The 17,981-nt window shown below is 46.4% G+C and overlaps 1 protein-coding gene across 1 annotated transcript in view; it reads right to left on the bottom strand.

Annotated features, from left to right (window-relative positions):
• Nucleotides 1–2,255: 2,255 nt before the first annotated feature.
• Nucleotides 2,256–17,981, bottom strand: part of LOC121534839 (rab11 family-interacting protein 5) — a 28,993-nt gene continuing 13,267 nt past the window's right edge. The window contains exon 5 of the mRNA XM_041841431.2: nt 2,256–4,021. Within this exon, the coding sequence (XP_041697365.2) occupies nt 3,761–4,021 (261 nt within the window). The 3' untranslated portion in view covers nt 2,256–3,760. The remainder of the gene's footprint in view (nt 4,022–17,981) is intronic.

Below are 17,981 nucleotides of genomic sequence, written 5' to 3'. Positions count from 1 at the left end.
GGTCAGGTCGTCCATTCTTTTATTAGTTGACTCCACCAGTATTTGGACACAACACTTGAAGCTATTTTCTTGTTGTTGTAACAACTGCTTGTAGAACTATTTTTGTTCGTTTTAAAAGATCTGTCACATGTGATAGAGAGACACCATTGTCCTCAACAGTACTCCCGCCGGCTTTGGTCTTTGTCATGGTAGCTAGCAACGTAGGTTACGCTGTTATTCCTCGCAGTTCCAGACAGGGCAGGTCGCAGGGAAGATTGGAAACAACAACAACAAACAGCAGGGATCTAGACAGCCACAAGCCCGGGACAATATGTGGTCGAAGACACAATGGCTAACCGGGCTGCGTTCAAGCCCTCAAGAAAACCCTGCTAGCTTGATAGGCAGCTAGCTAGCAGCTAGGTTAGCTGCTACGCCAAGCAGCTCCTCAGTGGTCGGCAGGATCACTGGACAGATAGTAGAGGTCCCAGCAACTGATGCCAAAGTTGCTAATTAGCTAAAATGCTAAACTTGTCCATGATGAGAGTTGAACTCACAACCTTTGGGTTGACAGACGTTCGCATTATACGCCCACCCATCAATCCCAACCTAAATAACCATCTGTCTTATGTAACCATACCAAATGTAACATCATACTAATTTGGTTGTTCTGGATTTACATTTACTATGTTATGTCATCTATGAGACCAGGCTGCAACCATAGGTAGCCTACACTGTGCGCGCCCAAGGCTGTGCTGAGTGTGCTCACTCCCAGTCCCTGGGTACTCAGCTCGAAAAGCTCCTGCTATTGTTTCAGTTTTTTAGGGACAAAAGATGTATTATTAATTAAGAATTATTGTTTTCAAGTTAGTACAAAACTCTATTCTATGCTGTAAACTGCAGTGAATAGCCTATGTCATTTGAATAACCGCCCAAAAGCCTGGCATTTTAAATGCATATTAATTTCGAAATAAGTGCATCTAGCCTGCCTGATTGGGCAACCATTTGGGTCATTTATGGGTTTTCTCGACAGTTTAGCCCACAAGGTCCAGTCACATTATCAGGTCAGTAATATGGTGTATTTTGTCAGGATATATAGGCACAGAAACATGCTAAATTAGGGATTTCTATTGGCGCGCATATTAATAATGATCATGCACGAGCGCAGAGGAAGTTGTATCCATATTTTCCGCGTTTGGCTTCCGTGTTTTAAAAGTGTTTGAAATTTAGGTGGATAGCACCGCCCACAGGGCGAAATGGCGTGAAAAGAGTGTCTCCGAAAATAAGCCCATGAAGTAAGATATTTTGTATGGAGGTCAATGAGAGTGTGTCGAATTTGGTCAACAAAAAAATATAATTGCTGTACGTGAGGCTTATTTGATCGAATATACGTTTCGTAATGGTTAGGTTGTTACAAATGCACTGATATAAGCTGATGCACATGGCATTTAGGCAACTAGAAAAATATCTTGCCATAGAGAGAGGACTCATCATGGATATAGCCCATTTTGGCATGGAGATTGCCACTGAGGGCTTCAAACATTTTAAAGTAGTCAACTGGGTGGGGATAACTATGAGTTGGGAGCAATCAGCCAATTAAGAAAAATAACATTTACTATGCATAAACTGATACTAAACTGATATTAGATCATGTGTAACCTGTTTAATTCTTCAGCAATTCACATCTAAGTGGCTTCTTTTATACTGTGAGACATACAGGTAACTGACAAAATAAAGGAAACACAAACATAAAGCGTAATAGGGCATTGGGCCACCACGAGACAGAACAGCTTCAATGCACCTTGGCATAGATTCTACAAGTATTTCCATTATTTTGGCAGTTACCTGTACATGTTGTAATTACAGGAGGAAATTAATGATATTGTATCTCAGAGCTTTTCCTGCCTAGTTGTGATGGAAACCAAAATGGAAGTCACAGGGCATGGGGTGAAACAGCATGCATGTTCCTACTGATCATTCATTCTGATAATGTCCTCAAACCAAAATGGAACAAGGGGAGTGGAAATCAATACTAAGCAGAGATAGCAGTGCCCTGTAGTGGAGAGAAAGTAATGTTGCCATTAGAAAGAAGACATCTGCAATACTTAATTGTCAGAATAATATTATACTGTCAGTAATCAGCATTCTTTTCATTATATTTGGGCTGTGAATACAAGGGCAGCTTTGAATTTCACAGTATTTAGACTACTCATGCATAAGGACTAAGTAGAAGTATATTGTACACAAGTTTGAGGATAAAAAAATGATGAATCAATTAATGAAATTGATGAGCAACTGTCTTTATTTTACATGTTACAGTGCTTAGGTCATGAATAGCATTTAAATTATAGTACTGTATTGAGGTACTGTACTAAATAATACCATAATACTGGCAATGTCATACAAAAATAATATGCCAAAACAATATATGTAATTGTATACATTCTCTTTGCAAATGAAACCAAAACGTGAAAATATACCTAACTTAGCATAAATCAAAGCCTTTGAATTCATTGTAGTACCTACCTTATCACATGAACATTTGTGTCACTTTATTCTTTGCACACACTTCATCAATGAATAGTCAATTATATCAAAGCCGAGGATATTTCAACTTGCATACATTCTCAAATTCATGTTGAGAGAAATCTGTTGCATATGTTGCAAAATGAAAATGAGTTTTTCTATTTCTTAAATAGGAGAAAAATCATAAGTGCTTGTTAGTTTTGGCTTTTCATACAGCAGCTTCGTAGAATAAATCATTGTTCTCTTACCAAATGTTTATCTATTTGCACAATGTTTTCTTATATATTCTTTTCAGATATATATAATTTTGTATATTTTTTTAAATAATCATTTACAAAATATGACACTAGCTCAAGTTAATCTTTCTCCATTTTAACAAATTGGAGTTCAGCGGAATTTCCCTCAAAGCAGTCTGTTTCAGACATCGCAGTCTTTTTCATGCATTTTCATTTTTATATATTTTTTTATAATAATTTACACAATATGACACTAGCTCAAGTTAATCTTTCTCCATGTAAACACATTTTAGTTCAGTGGAATTCTCCTTGAGTGTTTTTGAGTCTTTTGCCAAATAATTACAGTATTTACCATGATGAAGATAATTTGGGTCCATATCATACTAATTCAAACACTTAAATGTTTTCTGAATTTGAGGCAATCATGTAAGACCAATTTATACCACGGAATATTACATTTACTGTACACTTTATGAACAGGAAGACATTTTCTGTTTTCTTCATCAATGCACATTTATAAGAATTCTAATGCAGTACATTTGACAAAAGCTGTCACTTTCCTTATCCTAAGTAGCGAGTGTAATAATAATAATAATATTTGCTATTACTGCAGTTTCTGATTATTACTTGCGGCCTGATCCTACCAAATATAAGCAATAGTAAGCATGCACATGGGTAATATTTTGTCTATATCAACAGGGCAGGGTATCAGCAGTGAAACCTGGATGGTTGTGAGATTTAGTATTTGCTTAGGGATGTGTGGACTACACCTGACCCTGGAATACTGGCAACCAACCCTGGTCGTAAAGAACTACTTGGATGTGCAGGCTTTTGTTTCAGGCCTGCACTATAACACCTGATTTGGCTAAACAACTGACCACCAAACCTAGTTAAATGCACTATTATAGGGACTGAGCTGGAACAATAGCCTGGTCATCCTAGTAGCTCTCCAGGACCAGGGTTTGATGGGGATCATGGCCCTATATTATACTGATTATAAGTGCACACACTAGCCCTAGTGGTCACTTGTGTCGGGAGCGCACTTGGAGGAGTGTGGGTGTCTGCTCCATGATCTGCACCAGCAGCTTGTCGATGTAGTCCTCTAGGTCGCGCACCTGTGCCTTGATCTTCTTCAGCTCCGCCTCGTGTTTCTCCAGCATCGCCGCCTGCTGGTCGGAGGCCACCTGCTGCTTCTCCATATCCATCTCCTGCTGCAGCAGAAGGGAAATCAGCTCCATGTTGGTCAGCTGCTCGTACTGCGCAGAGCTGTCTGCTAACGATTCCTGAGAAGACAAACACAGGCCCTGTCTGAGAATACATTGTTCATTCATGTCTTCAAGTAATCACTGACCTGACATGACTGGATCTGTGACATAGAATGGGTAAACATAGATTAACAAGAGGAGGGACTCAATTAATAAAATATATTGCTGTCAGGTAATTGACCAAAAACTTTTCCATAGAATTTTGAACTGCCCAGTTTGGAAAGTCATTCATTATGTGAATTCATGGACTTTTTATCATTTATTATATTCAATGATTCATTTGTTATGTGTGGATACTGTTTCTATACTGAACAAAAATATAAACGCAGCATGTGAAGTGTTGGTCCCATATTTCATGAGGTGAAATAAAAGATCCCCGAAATGTTCCATACACACAAAAAGCTTATTTCCCTAAAATGTTGTGCACAAATTTGTTTACATCCCTGTTAAAGAGCATTTCTCCTTTGCGAAGATAATCCATCCACCTGAAAGGTGTGGCATATCAAGAAGCTGATTAAATAGCATGATCATTACACAGGTGCACCTTGTGCTGGGGACAATAAAAGACCACTCTAACATGTGCAGTTTTGTCACACAACACAATGCCACAGATGTCTCAAGTTTTGAGGGAGTGCGCAATTGGCATGCTGACTGCAGGAATGTCCACCAGAGCTGTTGTCAAATAATTCCATGTTAATTTCTCTACTGCAGGAATGTCCACCAGAGCTATTGTCAAATAATTCCATGTTAATTTCTCTACCATAAGCCACCTCCAATGTCGTTTTAGAGAATTTGGCAATACGTCCATGCGGCCGCATAACTGCAGACCACGTGTAACCATGCCAACCCAGGACCTCCACATCCGGCTTCTTCACCTGCGGGATCGTCTGAGACCAGCCACCTGGACAGCTGAGGAAACTGTGGGTTTTCACAACCAAATAATTTCTGCACAAATGGTCAGAAACCGACTCAGGGAAGCTCATCTGCTTTTCGTCCTCACCAGGGTGTAGACCTGACTGCAGTTCGGCTTCGTAACCGACTTCAGTGGGCAAATGCTCACCTTCGATGGCCACTGGCAAATGGTGGTCACACCAGATACTGACTAGTTTTCTGATCCACGCACCTACCTTGTTTTCTAAAGGTATCTGTGACCAACAGATGCATATCTGTATTCCCTGTTGTGAAATCCAAAGATTAGGGCCTAATGAATTTATTTAAATTGACTGGTTTCCTTTATATGAACTGTAACTCAGTAAAATCTTTGAAATGGTTGCATGCTGCATTTATATTTTTGTTCAGTGTATAAACTGGGTCCCTTGTGGGACCACAATTGCTTTGCAGCATGTTCAGAATTTCTTTCAAAAGCGAATCAGTATACAGAATAAACTAGATATCATAAATAGTGTTGTGTTTGCATTGGCTCAAATATGCTATATAGCCAGCCAGGAGTACTTGTAGGTGAGGATGGGGGAGAGTGACTGATCAATTGTTTTATCCAGGAGACAGGTTTCATCTGAGCATGGGTTCAAAATCAGTAAAATAGAAAAAATGAATTATTAAAAAAGCTCAAATGCCATAAATCCAGCACAGGTCTACACAATATGTGCAGGGTAATGTCCATGAATGTGTGGTAGCATTAGCCAGCCTTAAGCCAGATAACGTTATCATAACAACATGATATGGGCCAGAGAGAAAAATGTGCAGTTTTATAGCTAATCTCCTGTAATAAAAAATACATATCATGCTGATGTGTTTGTTAAAGGTCCCAGGATTGAGACCAGGAAAGCAGATATGTTTCCTGTAAAACAAGAGAAATTATGAGACGAGAAAGTTGGCTGATTTCAGGAAAAGCTCTCTCAATAGAATTTAATTTTTAAAAATCCAAAAGTGTCAAGGGTCAATTATCTGGTTTATTACAATTGCTTTGTAGAAGAATATAAATTCAGTTGTCATTATCAATATATATATTTAAAAAAAATGCATTCACATACTTTCATATCCTATGTTCAGTCGCATTAACAGTCCAGTCGTGGTCAAAAGTTTTGAGAATGACACAAGTATTGGCCTTCACAAAGTTTGCTGCTTCAGTGTTATGAGATATTTTTGTCCGATGTTACTATGGTATACTGAAGTATAATTACAAGCATTCCATAAGTGTCAAAGGCTTTTATTGACAATTACATGAAGTTTATGCAAAGAGTCAATATTTGCAGTGTTGACCCTTCTTTTTCAAGACCGCTGCATCCGCCCTGGCATGCTATCAATTAATTTCTGGGCCACATCCTGACTGATGGCAGCCCATTCTTGCATAATCAATGCTTGGAGTTTGTCAGAATTTGTGGGGTTTTGTTTGTCCACCCGCCTCTTGAGGATCGACCACAAGTTCTCAATGGGATTAAGGTCTAGGGAGTTTCCTGGCCATTGACCCAAAATGTTGATGTTTTGTTCCCCGAGCCACTTAGTTATCACTTTTGCCTTATGGCAAGGTGCTCCATCATGCTGGAAAAGGCATTGGTCGTCACCAAACTGTTCTTGGATGGTTGGGAGAAGTTGCTCTCGGAGGATGTGTTGGTACCATTCTTTATTCATGGCTGTGTTCTTAGGCCAAAATGTGAGTGAGCCCACTCCCTTGGCTGAGAAGCAACCCCACACATGAATGGTCTCAGGATGCTTTACTGTTGGCATGACACAGGATTGATGGTAGCGCTCACCTTGTCTTCTCCGGACAAGGTGTTTTCCGGATGCCCCAAACTATCGGAAAGGGGATTCATCCGAGAAAATGACTTTACCCCAGTCCTCAACAGTCCAATCCCTGTATCTTTTGCAGAATATCAGTCTATCCCTGATGTTTTTCCTGGAGAGAAGTGGCTTCTTTGCTGCCTTTCTTGACATCAGGCCATCCTCCAAAAGTATTCGCCTCACTGTGCGTGCAGATGCACTCACACCTGCCTGCTGCCATTCCTGAGCAAGCTCTGCACTGGTGGTGCCCCGATCCCGCAGCTGAATCAACTTTAGGAGACGGTCCTGGCGCTTGCTGGACTTTCTTGGGCGCCCTGATGCCTTCTTCACAACAATTGAACCTCTCTCCTTGAAGTTCTTGATGATCCGATAAATGGTTGATTTAGGTGCAATCTTACTAGCAGCAATATCCTTGCCTGTGAAGCCCTTTTTGTGCAAAGCAATGATGACGGCACGTGTTTCCTTGCAGGTAACCATGGTTAATAGAGGAAGAACAATGATTTCAAGCACCACCCTCCTTTTAAAGCTTCCAGTCTGTTATTCTAACTCAATCAGCATGACAGAGTGATCTCCAGCCTTGTCCTTGTCAACACTCTCACTTGTGTTAACGAGAGAATCACAGTTTTTTTGGGATTAAGTTCATTTTCATGGCAAAGAGGGACTTTGCAATTCATCTGATCACTCTTCATGACATTCTGGAGTATATGCAAATTGCCATCATCAAAACTGAGGCAGCAGACTTTGTGAAAATTAGTATTTGTGTAATTCTCAAAACTTTTGACCACGACTGTACATATGTAGCTATTGCTATTCAATGAATTAGTATCTGTACCAAAATAAAGGCTATTCACTTACAAATAGTGCAAAAGGTATGCTATCTAGCATGTAAAACCATCAAATTGTATGTTTGTCCAACACATCTCAACAGATTACCAACTATAGTGTGTGTAATCATAAATGTTACCCAATACTACACAATCGACCGCAATGACCCCCACTAGCCGTGCCACAGCTAACAGTAAAATACATGAACCGCTAAGCAAATAGACCGGTGTGAAGCTAGCCACAATAAGGATTAGCCACAAGTGGAATTTGTCATGAGCCCTCTCACTCCACCGGGTTACCACCTTAATTGGTTTCCACTATCTTCCACTCTGCTCACCTCCCTCTCTCTACTCAGCCTAACTAGCTCCACCTGTCCCTGCTCTGCTCGGCTCTAATTACTCTGCCAGCTGCGCTGCATTACCCACTAACCTCTCCCAGTATTTAAGGCCCTGTCTTTCAGCTCTCCGGTGTCAGATCGTCTGCAAAGCTCACACCCGGAACCTGTTTGCTCGCGCTTCTGGCTCACCCTGGTTTTGTGACCCCCGGACCTGCCTGTTTTTTGGATACTCTTCTGCCTCAGGAGATCCAGACCTGCTTCTGCCATTACGACTCCTGACTACTCTTCAATCCCGGTAACTCTGACCAGCCTTCTGCCTTGCTACTACGTATTTTGGATTTCCCTTGAACTGTACTGCTGCCTGGTTTCATTCCGCCCTGTTGTGTCTGTGTCTCCCCCCAGGACTTCTGGACCACCCACCACCGGCTTCATAGGGACGCATCGCTGCCACTGGGGGGGCACAGACCCAGCGCCTTGGACGGGATCCCTGTTACCCCTGGAGCCTTCATTCACTCCCTACTTCCCTTTTCCCTTAAGTTTAATAAACTTTCTGGTGTGACGCAATTGTGGTCCTCTGGTCGTCTGTCTGAATCGTGACAGTACGATCTGACCATTATGGACTCAGCGCACACTTTCCCGACATGGAAACCGATGAGCATGAGCAGCAGTTCCAGCAGCAGCAACAACAACTCGCCATGCTCATTCAACTCCTCACCAACCTTACCCCAGCCAGTCTGCCCACCAGCCCAGCCCCCGAGTTACCTGCCCCGGTCATTGCAGCCGCTGCTCCGAACCCAAGATTGGAAACCCCGAGCGGTTCAACGGCGATTCAACCCAGGTCCGGCCATTCCTGACTAGCTGCCGACTTCAGTTCTCCTTGCAGCCAAGGACCTTCGCCACGGAGGGGGCTAAAGTTGGGTATGCCATCACTCACCTGACGGGCCGAGCTCGACTCTGGGGAACAGCAGAGTTCGAACGTCAAACCCCGCATGTGCAACCTTCGACCTGTTTGCTGAGGAGATGCTGAAGGTGTTTGACCTGGATTCACCCACCGCAGAGGCGTCTCGTGAACTGTTCAGTATTCGACAAGGCAGACGTACAGTCGCAGACCATTCCATCGACTTCCGAACCCTGGCTAGACGAAGTTCTTGGAACACACCACCGTTGGTGGACGCGTTCTTCCATAGTTTGGCTGACTATATCAAGGGACGAGTTGGTCTCCCATGAACTGCCTTCCACTCTTGATGAAGCCATCGCACTGACTGTCAGGATCGACAGAAGGATACAGACCCGTCGTCGTGAGAGGGGGCGCCAAGGTCCACCTACTACCGGCATTCGGAGAGATCCGACTGGGCTCCTGTCATCTACTGCCACTCACCCAGGTCAGCTTGATCAGTCTGAGCCTATGGAGATTGGGCGAGCCTCCCTCACTCCTGCAGAGCGCCAGCGCCGCTTCACCTCAAACCTCTGCCTCTATTGTGGAGGTGATGGACATCGTGTGGTAACCTGCCCTTTAAAGGGCCGAAGCTCACCGGGCGTAGGGGAGTCCGGTCGAGTTCAATGACCATCCAGTCCTCCGACCGCAAACCCCTGCTGCAAGTTCACCTCCGCCTCTCTGACTCAACTCACACCCTGGCTGCTCTGGTGGATTCTGGCGCCCGAAGCCAACATAATGGACGTCAAGCTGGCACGCCAACTGGGACTGGAGAACCTCCGTTTGACACCTCCTATTCCTGCCCGGGCACTGGACGGACACTTACTCGGATCGGTCACTCATGTCACGGCCCCGGTCTCGATGGGTCTGTCCGGGAAACCATCAAGAAACTATCCAGTTTCACCTGCTCCCCTCTCCAGGCCAACCCCCTCATCCTGGGTTACCCATGGCTCCGCCGGCACAACCCTCAGCTCGACTGGGTGACCGGGGTGATCAGGGAGTGGGGAGAGGACTGCCACCGAACCTGCCTGCTTGCTGCCGCACTACCCCCTCGGCCAGTACCTACTAACTCCGCTCCTGACCTCTCCAATGTCCCAGAATGCTACCATGGTCTCAGAGAGGTGTTTAACAAAGCAAGAGCCACATCTCAGCCCCCTCACCGACCTTACGACTGTGCCATCGACCTCCTCCCTGGAACAGCTCCTCCAAGGGGTCGTCTTTATTCGTTGTCTGCTCCTGAAAGAAAGTCCATGGAGGACTACATCAATGGCTCTCTGTCCGCAGGATTAATCCGTTCATCTTCATCTCCTGCTGGTGCTGGCTTCTTCTTTGTGGGGAAGAAGGACGGATCTCTTCGCCCCTGCATCGACTACAGGGGACTCAACGACATCACAGTGAAAAACCGTTACCCTCTGCCTCTGCTCACCTCTGCTTTTGAGTTGCTCCAGGGAGCCACTGTTTTTACCAAGTTGGATCTCAGAAACGCTTACCACCTAGTGCGGATCCGGGAGGGAGATGAATGGAAAACCGCATTCAATACACCAACAGGCCACTACGAGTATCTGGTTATGCCTTTTGGCCTCACCAATGCTCCTGCTGTGTTCCAGGCTCTAGTGAATGATGTACTGCGGGACATGTTAAACAAGTTTGTCTTCGTTTACCTGGATGACATCTTAATTTACTCCAGAAACCTGTCTGAACACACCCGCCATGTCCAGCAAGTCCTTCATCGTCTTCTGGAGAATTCCCTCTACGCCAAGGCAGAGAAATGTGAGTTTCACGTCAAGACAGTGGCCTTCCTGGGGTACATAGTGGCAGAAGGAAGTATCCAAATGGATCCTGCCAAAGTATCAGCAGTCACTTCGTGGCCAGTTCCGGAGAACAGAAAGAAGCTGCAACAGTTTCTGGGGTTTGCTAACTTCTATAGGAAGTTTATCCGGAACTACAGTACCGTTGCTGCCCCTCTCACTGCTCTAACCAGCACCAAGCAACCCTTCACCTGGACCCCAGCAGCCGACAAAGCCTTCAGTACCCTCAAGGTGAGGTTCACCTCCGCTCCCATCCTCCAGATGCCTGATGTGGACCGGCAATTCATTGTGGAGGTGGACGCCTCGGATGTGGGAGTTGGTGCTGTGATTTCTCAGTGGGCTGCGGAGGATAGGAAGCTCCATCCCTGTGCCTTTTTCTCACGTCGGTTGTCCCCCTCTGAGTGCAATTACGACATAGGGAACCGTGAGCTGCTGGCTGTGAAGCTTGCCTTGGAGGAGTGGCGTCACTGGCTGGAGGGGTCCACCATTCCATTTCTCGTTTGGACCGATCATAAGAACTTGGAGTACATCCGCACGGCCAAACGGTTGAACTCCAGGCAGTCCCGCTGGGCCCTGTTCTTCACCAGGTTTAATTTCACTCTGTCATACCGGCCTGGATCACGCAACACCAAGCCAGACGCCCTCTCCCGTCAATTCCAGAAGGATGACACCCCCTCCAAGGACCCTGTGTCGATTCTGCCAAGTCCCTGCATCGTTGCAGCTCTGACCTGGGCTGTTGAGGAACAGGTGCTGGAGGCTCTCCGTAACCAGCCAGGTCCCAGCACTTGCCCAGCTGACCGCCTTTTTGTCCCCGAAACCTGAGGTCCCAGGTCATTCAGTGGGGACATGACTCCCGCCTAGCTTGTCACCCTGGCTCCACCCGCACTTACAACCTGCTCGCCCAGAGGTTCTGGTGGCCCTCTCTGAGGAAGGATGTACGGGAATTCGTCCAAGCCTGCCCCATCTGCAACCAACACAAGTCGTCCTGCCAGCCCCCAGCCGGATTGCTGCAGCCCCTGCCTGTGCCCAGACGTCCCTGGTCTCACATCGCCCTTGACTTTGTCACGGGGCTGCCCCCTTCAAGTGGCATGACCGTCATTCTCACCATCGTTGACCGTTTCAGCAAGATGGCACACTTCATTCCCCTCCCCAAGCTCCCAACCGCCAAGGAGACCGCCCAGGTGGTCCTGGAACACGTCTTCCGGATCCACGGACTGCCAAGGGATGTTGTTTCTGACCGTGGTCCACAATTCTCCTCCGCTTTTGGAAGGAGTTCTGTCACCTGCTGGGAGCCACAGTCAGTCTGACTTCCGGATTCCATCCCCAATCCAATGGGCAGTCAGAGCGGGCTAATCAGGAGCTCGAGAAGGCACTGCGATGCATGACTTCACGCAACCCCCCACTCCTGGTCGCAGCAATTGACATGGGTGGAGTACGCACACAATTCTCTGACCTGCTCTGCCATCGGTATGTCCCCTTTCCAATGTGTTTATGGATACCAGCCTCCTCTATTTGCCAGCCAGGAGGAGGAGGTTACTTGCCCATCTGCACTTGCTTTTGCCCGTCGATGTCGCCGCACCTGGTCACAAGCCCGAGCCACACTCCTCAGGTCCGTTGCCAGCTACACTACCGGGGCCAACCGTCGGAGAATTCCTGCTCCCACCTACCATGTTGGTCAAAGGGGTGTGGTTGTCATCGAAGAACCTGCCACTCAGGGTGGAGTCGCAGAAGCTGGCACCTCGGTTCATTGGCCCATTCCTATCATAAGAGTGATTAGCCCAACTGCTGTCCGGCTCCAACTGCCTAATTCCCTGAGGGTGCACCCCACTTTCCATGTGTCTAAGATTAAGCCCATCCATGAGAGTCCGCTGGTCCCTGCTGCGCCTGGTCCTCCTCCTCCACGGCTCGTCGATGGTGGTCTGGTTTACACCGTCCGCCGCCTGCTTCGGTCCAGACGGAGGGGTAGGGGTCTCCAGTACCTCATTGACTGGGAGGGCTATGGACCTGAGGAAAGGACCTGGGTGCCAGCTAGTCGGATTGTGGATAGGACTCTCATCACCGCTTTCCACCAACGGCATCCTGATCAACCTGCAATCCGTAGGGGCCGCCCCAGAGGGGTCCCTAACCGTCCGGCCCGCTCGGCTTCCTGTCCTGTGCCTGATCCTGTCTCGGGACCTGTCCCATCTCCCGACCACGGCCCTCCGGCTTCCTCCGAGGATGAGGACGTTCACTCGGACCGTTCGGAGGAGTTCTAGCCCTCCTCCGGCTCCCCTCCTCCCGCCCGGCGTGGTGTTGCTCTTGGGACTTCTGGGGCCGTCCCTTGGGGGGTTCTGTCATGAGCCCTCTCACTCCACCGGGTTACCACCTTAATTGGTTTCCACTATCTTCCACTCTGCTCACCTCCCTCTCTCTACTCAGCCTAACTAGCTCCACCTGTCCCTGCTCTGCTCGGCTCTAATTACTCTGCCAGCTGCGCTGCATTACCCACTAACCTCTCCCAGTATTTAAGGCCCTGTCTTTCAGCTCTCCGGTGTCAGATCGTCTGCAAAGCTCACACCCGGAACCTGTTTGCTCGCGCTTCTGGCTCACCCTGGTTTTGTGACCCCGGACCTGCCTGTTTTTTGGATACTCTTCTGCCTCAGGAGATCCAGACCTGCTTCTGCCATTACGACTCCTGACTACTCTTCAATCCCGGTAACTCTGACCAGCCTTCTGCCTTGCTACTACGTATTTTGGATTTCCCTTGAACTGTACTGCTGCCTGGTTTCATTCCGCCCTGTTGTGTCTGTGTCTCCCCCCCCCCCAGGACTTCTGGACCACCCACCACCGGCTTCATAGGACGCATCGCTGCCACTGGGGGGGGCACAGACCCAGCGCCTTGGACGGGATCCCTGTTACCCCTGGAGCCTTCATTCACTCCCTACTTCCCTTTTCCCTTAAGTTTAATAAACTTTCTGGTGTGACGCAATTGTGGTCCTCTGGTCGTCTGTCTGAATCGTGACAGAATTAGTGTTTCGCCTTCAAAATAAGTGATTCAAACGGATACAAATATTGGATTCATGCCATAGTTGGACTAGATAATGCTAAACAAGGTCGGAATGTTGTTATACAGTGCATTTGGAAACTATTCAGACCTCTTGACTTTTTCCACATTTGGTACATTAGAGCCTTATTCTAAAATGGATTAAATCGTTTCACCCCCCCCCCCCATCAATCTACAGACAATACCCCATAATGACAAAGCAAAAACAGGTTTGTAGAAATTCTTGCTAATTTACTAAAAATATCACATTTACAAAAGTATTCAGACCCTGTACTCAGAACTTTGTTGAAGCACCTTTGGCAGCGATTACAGCCTTGAGTCTTCTTGGGTATGATGCTACAAGCTTGGCACACCTGTATTTGGGGAGTTTCTCCCATTCTTCTCTGCAGATCCTCTCAAGCTCTGTCAGGTTGAATGGGGAGCGTCGCTGTACAGCTATTTTCAGGTCTCTCCAGAGATATTAAATGTCCGGGCTCTGGCTGGGCCACTCAAGGACATTCAGAGAATTGTCCCAAAGCCACTCCTGCGTTGTCTTGGCTGTGTGCTTAGGGTCGTTGTCCTGTTGGAAGGTGAACCTTCACCCCAGGCGGAGGTCTTGAGCGCTCTGCTGCCACCACCATAATTCACCATGGTGATGGTGCCAGGTTTCCTCCAGACTTGATGCTTGGCATTCAGACCAAAGAGATCCATCTTGGTTTCATCAGACCAGAGAATCTTGTTTCTCATGGTCAGAGTCCTTTACGTGCCTTTTAGCAAACCAAGCGGGCTGTCATGTGTCTTTTACTGAGGAGTAGCTTCCATCTGACCATAAACGTCTGATTTGGTGGAGTGCTGCAGAGATGGTTGTCCTTCTGGAAGGTTCTCCCATCTCCACAGAGGAACTCTGGAGCTCTGTCAGAGTGACCATCGGGTTCTTGGTCACCTCCCTGACCAAGGCCCTTATCCCCCGATTGCTCAGTTTGGCCAGACGGCCAGCTTTAGGAAAAGTATTGGTGGTTTCAAACTTCTTCCATTTAAGAATGATGGAGGCCGCTGTGTTCTTGGGGACCTTCAATGCTGTAGAATGTTTTAGTACCCTTCCCCAGATCTGTGCCTCGACACAATCCTGTCTCGGAGCTCTACGGACAATTCCTTCGACCTCATGGCTTGGTCTTTGCTCTGACATGTATTGTCAACTGTGGGACCTTATATAGACAGGTGTGTGCCTTTCCAAATAATGTCCAATCAATAGAATTTACCACAGGTGGACTGCAATCAAGTTGTAGAAACAGCTCAAGGATGATCAATGGAAACAGGATGCACCTGAGCTCAATTTCGAGTCTCATAGCAAAGGGTCTGCATACTTATGTAAATAAGGTATTTCTGTTTCTTTATACATTAGCAGAAAATTCAAAAAACCTGTTTTTGCTTTGTCATTATGGGGTATTGTATGTAAACTCAGCAAAAAAAGAAATGTCCTCTCACTGTCAACTGCATTTATTTTCAGCAAACGTAACATGTGTAAATATTTGTATGAACATAACAAGATTCAACAACTTAGACATACACTGAACAAGTTCCACAGACATGTGACTAACAGAAATTGAATAATGTGTCCCTGAACAAAGGGGGGGTCAAAATCAAAAGTAACAGTCAGTATCTGGTGTGGCAACCAGCTGCATTAAGTACTGCAGTTCATCTCCTCCTCATGGACTGCACCAGATTTCCCAGTTCTTGCTGTGAGATGTTACCCCACTCTTCCACCAAGGCACCTGCAAGTTCCCAGACATTTCTGGGGGGAATGGCCCTAGCCCTCACCCTCCGATCCAACAGGTCCCAGACGTGCTCAATGGGATTGAGATCCGGGCTCTTCGCTGGCCATGGCAGAACACTGACATTCTTGTCTTGCAGGAAATCACACACAGAACGAGCAGCATGGCTGGTGGCATTGTCATGCTGGAGGGTCATGTTAGGATGAGCCTGCAGGAAGGGTACCACATGAGGGAGGAGGATGTCTTCCCTGTAACGCACAGCGTTGAGATTGCCTGCAATGACAACAAGCTCAGTCCGATGATGCTGTGACACACCGCCCCAGACCATGACTGACCCTCCACCTCCAAATCGATCCCGCTCCAGAGTACAGGCCTCGGTGTAATGCTCATTCCTTCAACGATAAACGCAAATCCGACCATCACCCCTTGTGAGACAAAACCGTGACCCATCAGTGAAGAGCACTTTTTGACAGTCCTGTCTGGTCCAGCGACGGTGGGTTTGTGCCCATAGGCGACGTTGTTGCAGGTGATGTCTGGTGAAGACCTGCCTTACAACAGGCCTACAAGCCCTCAGTCCAGCCTCTCTCAGCCTATTGCGGACAGTCTGAGCACTGATGGAGGGATTGTGCGTTCCTGGTGTAACTCAGGCAGTTGTTGTTGCCATCCTGTACCTATCGCGCAGGTGTGATGTTCAGATGTACCGATCCTGTGCAGGTGTTGTTACACGTGGTCTGCCACTGCGAGGACGATCAGCTGTCCGTCCTGTCTCCCTGTAGCGCTGTCTTAGGCTTCTCACAGTACGGACATTGCAATTTATTGTCCTGGCCACATCTACAGTCCTCATGCCTCCTTGCAGCATGCCTAAGGCACGTTCACGCAGATGAGCAGGGACCCTGGGCATCTTTCTTTTGGTGTTTTTCAGAGTCAGTAGAAACGCCTCTTTAGTGTCCTAAGTTTTCATAACTGTGACCTTAATTGCCTACCGTCTGTAAGCTGTTAGTGTCTTAACGACCGTTCCACAGGTACATGTTCATTAATTGTTTATGGTTCATTGAACAAGCATGGTAAACAGTGTATAAACCCTTTACAATGAAGATCTGTGAAGTTATTTTGATTTTTACGAATTATCTTTGAAAGACAGGGTCCTGAAAAAGGGATGTTTCTTTTTTTGATGAGTTTAGGTTGATGAGGGAAAACATTTATTTAATCCATTTTAGAATAAGGCTGTAACGTAACAAATTGTGGAAAAAGTCAAGGGGTCTGAATACTTTCCGAATGCACTGTATAAATTAAACAGAAGACAATAATTATTTAATTTGATACAAATAAATCTTTAGCATATTTCCCAGCATGCTCTATTACAGTTAGATTTTTTGAATTGTTTCTTTCAATATCTTTGTTTTTGCATGTACATTGATTGACAGTGGCGTACCTCCGTTTCACGGGGCCCCCCGCAAGGTCTCGGCAAGGTATACTGTAGGTGTGAGCAAGGTATAGCTAATCTCATACTATTCAACACATTTTGCCATGAGGCTGAGAGAAAATGTTGCTGTTTTAAAGCTAATTTCCTGCAATTCTATACATATTGCCATGGGGCAGAGAAAAATATGTAGTTTTATAGCTAATCTCATGCTATTCTACACATTTTGCAATGCGGCTGAGCTAATTTAAATGTTTTAAAGATAATTTCCTGCTATTCTACACATTTTGCCATGAGGCTGAGAGAAAAGACCCCATGGGCCCCCCGCCTAGCGGAGGCTGCGGGGTGTGTGGTACGCCAGTGTTGATGAATAACATACATTTTTATAAATTAATCCAATCTGTTAGTTGGACCCGTTACTGAAATGGTTGTTCCAGTTTAAATCGTTTAGGTCAGGGCTGCCCAACCCTCTTCCTGGAGATCTACTGTCCTGTAGGTTTTCAGTCCAACCCTAATTTAGCATATCTGATTCAGCTAGTTAAGGTCTTGTTGAGCAGCTAATAAGTAGAATCAGGTGTGTTAAATTAGGGTTGGACTGAAAACCCACAGGACGGTAGATCTCCAGGAAGATGGTTGGGCAGCCCTGTTTTAGGTAGTCTCGTTCATTCATCTTTCTAACCCTGGCAGTCATTCTGAATGCAGATTGTGGGAATCCACTCTGGCTGAATTCCAATAGGACTTAAACATCAGTTTGCAAGCCAGCATTATGTGACTTGATGCTGGTTTTGCTTTAGCTTATGCTGGTCACCAGTGTCCAAAACACAGCGAAGTCTGGTCAACAGCAAAAACACAGTGAAGGCTAGTCACCAGCAACACAGCAAATGCCAATCACCAGCAAAAACACAACTAAGGCTGGTATGCCAGCATAACCAGCTAGACCATGCTGGTCAGACCAGCTTGACCAGCTAGACTATGCTGGTCTGCCAGCATAACCATCTAGACTATGCTGGTCGGCCAGAAGAAGCAGTTAGACCATGCTGGTCAGACCAGCATCAGACCAGCACTGACCACAATAGACCAGCATGGACCAGCATAAACCAGTATGGACCATCATAGACCGC

Source organism: Coregonus clupeaformis, chromosome 2, assembly GCF_020615455.1.
Source record: "Coregonus clupeaformis isolate EN_2021a chromosome 2, ASM2061545v1, whole genome shotgun sequence".
Taxonomy (NCBI): Eukaryota; Metazoa; Chordata; class Actinopteri; order Salmoniformes; family Salmonidae; genus Coregonus; species Coregonus clupeaformis.
The sequence above is the reverse complement of the archived record's forward strand: the minus strand, read 5'-3'. Positions and strand labels throughout refer to the sequence as shown.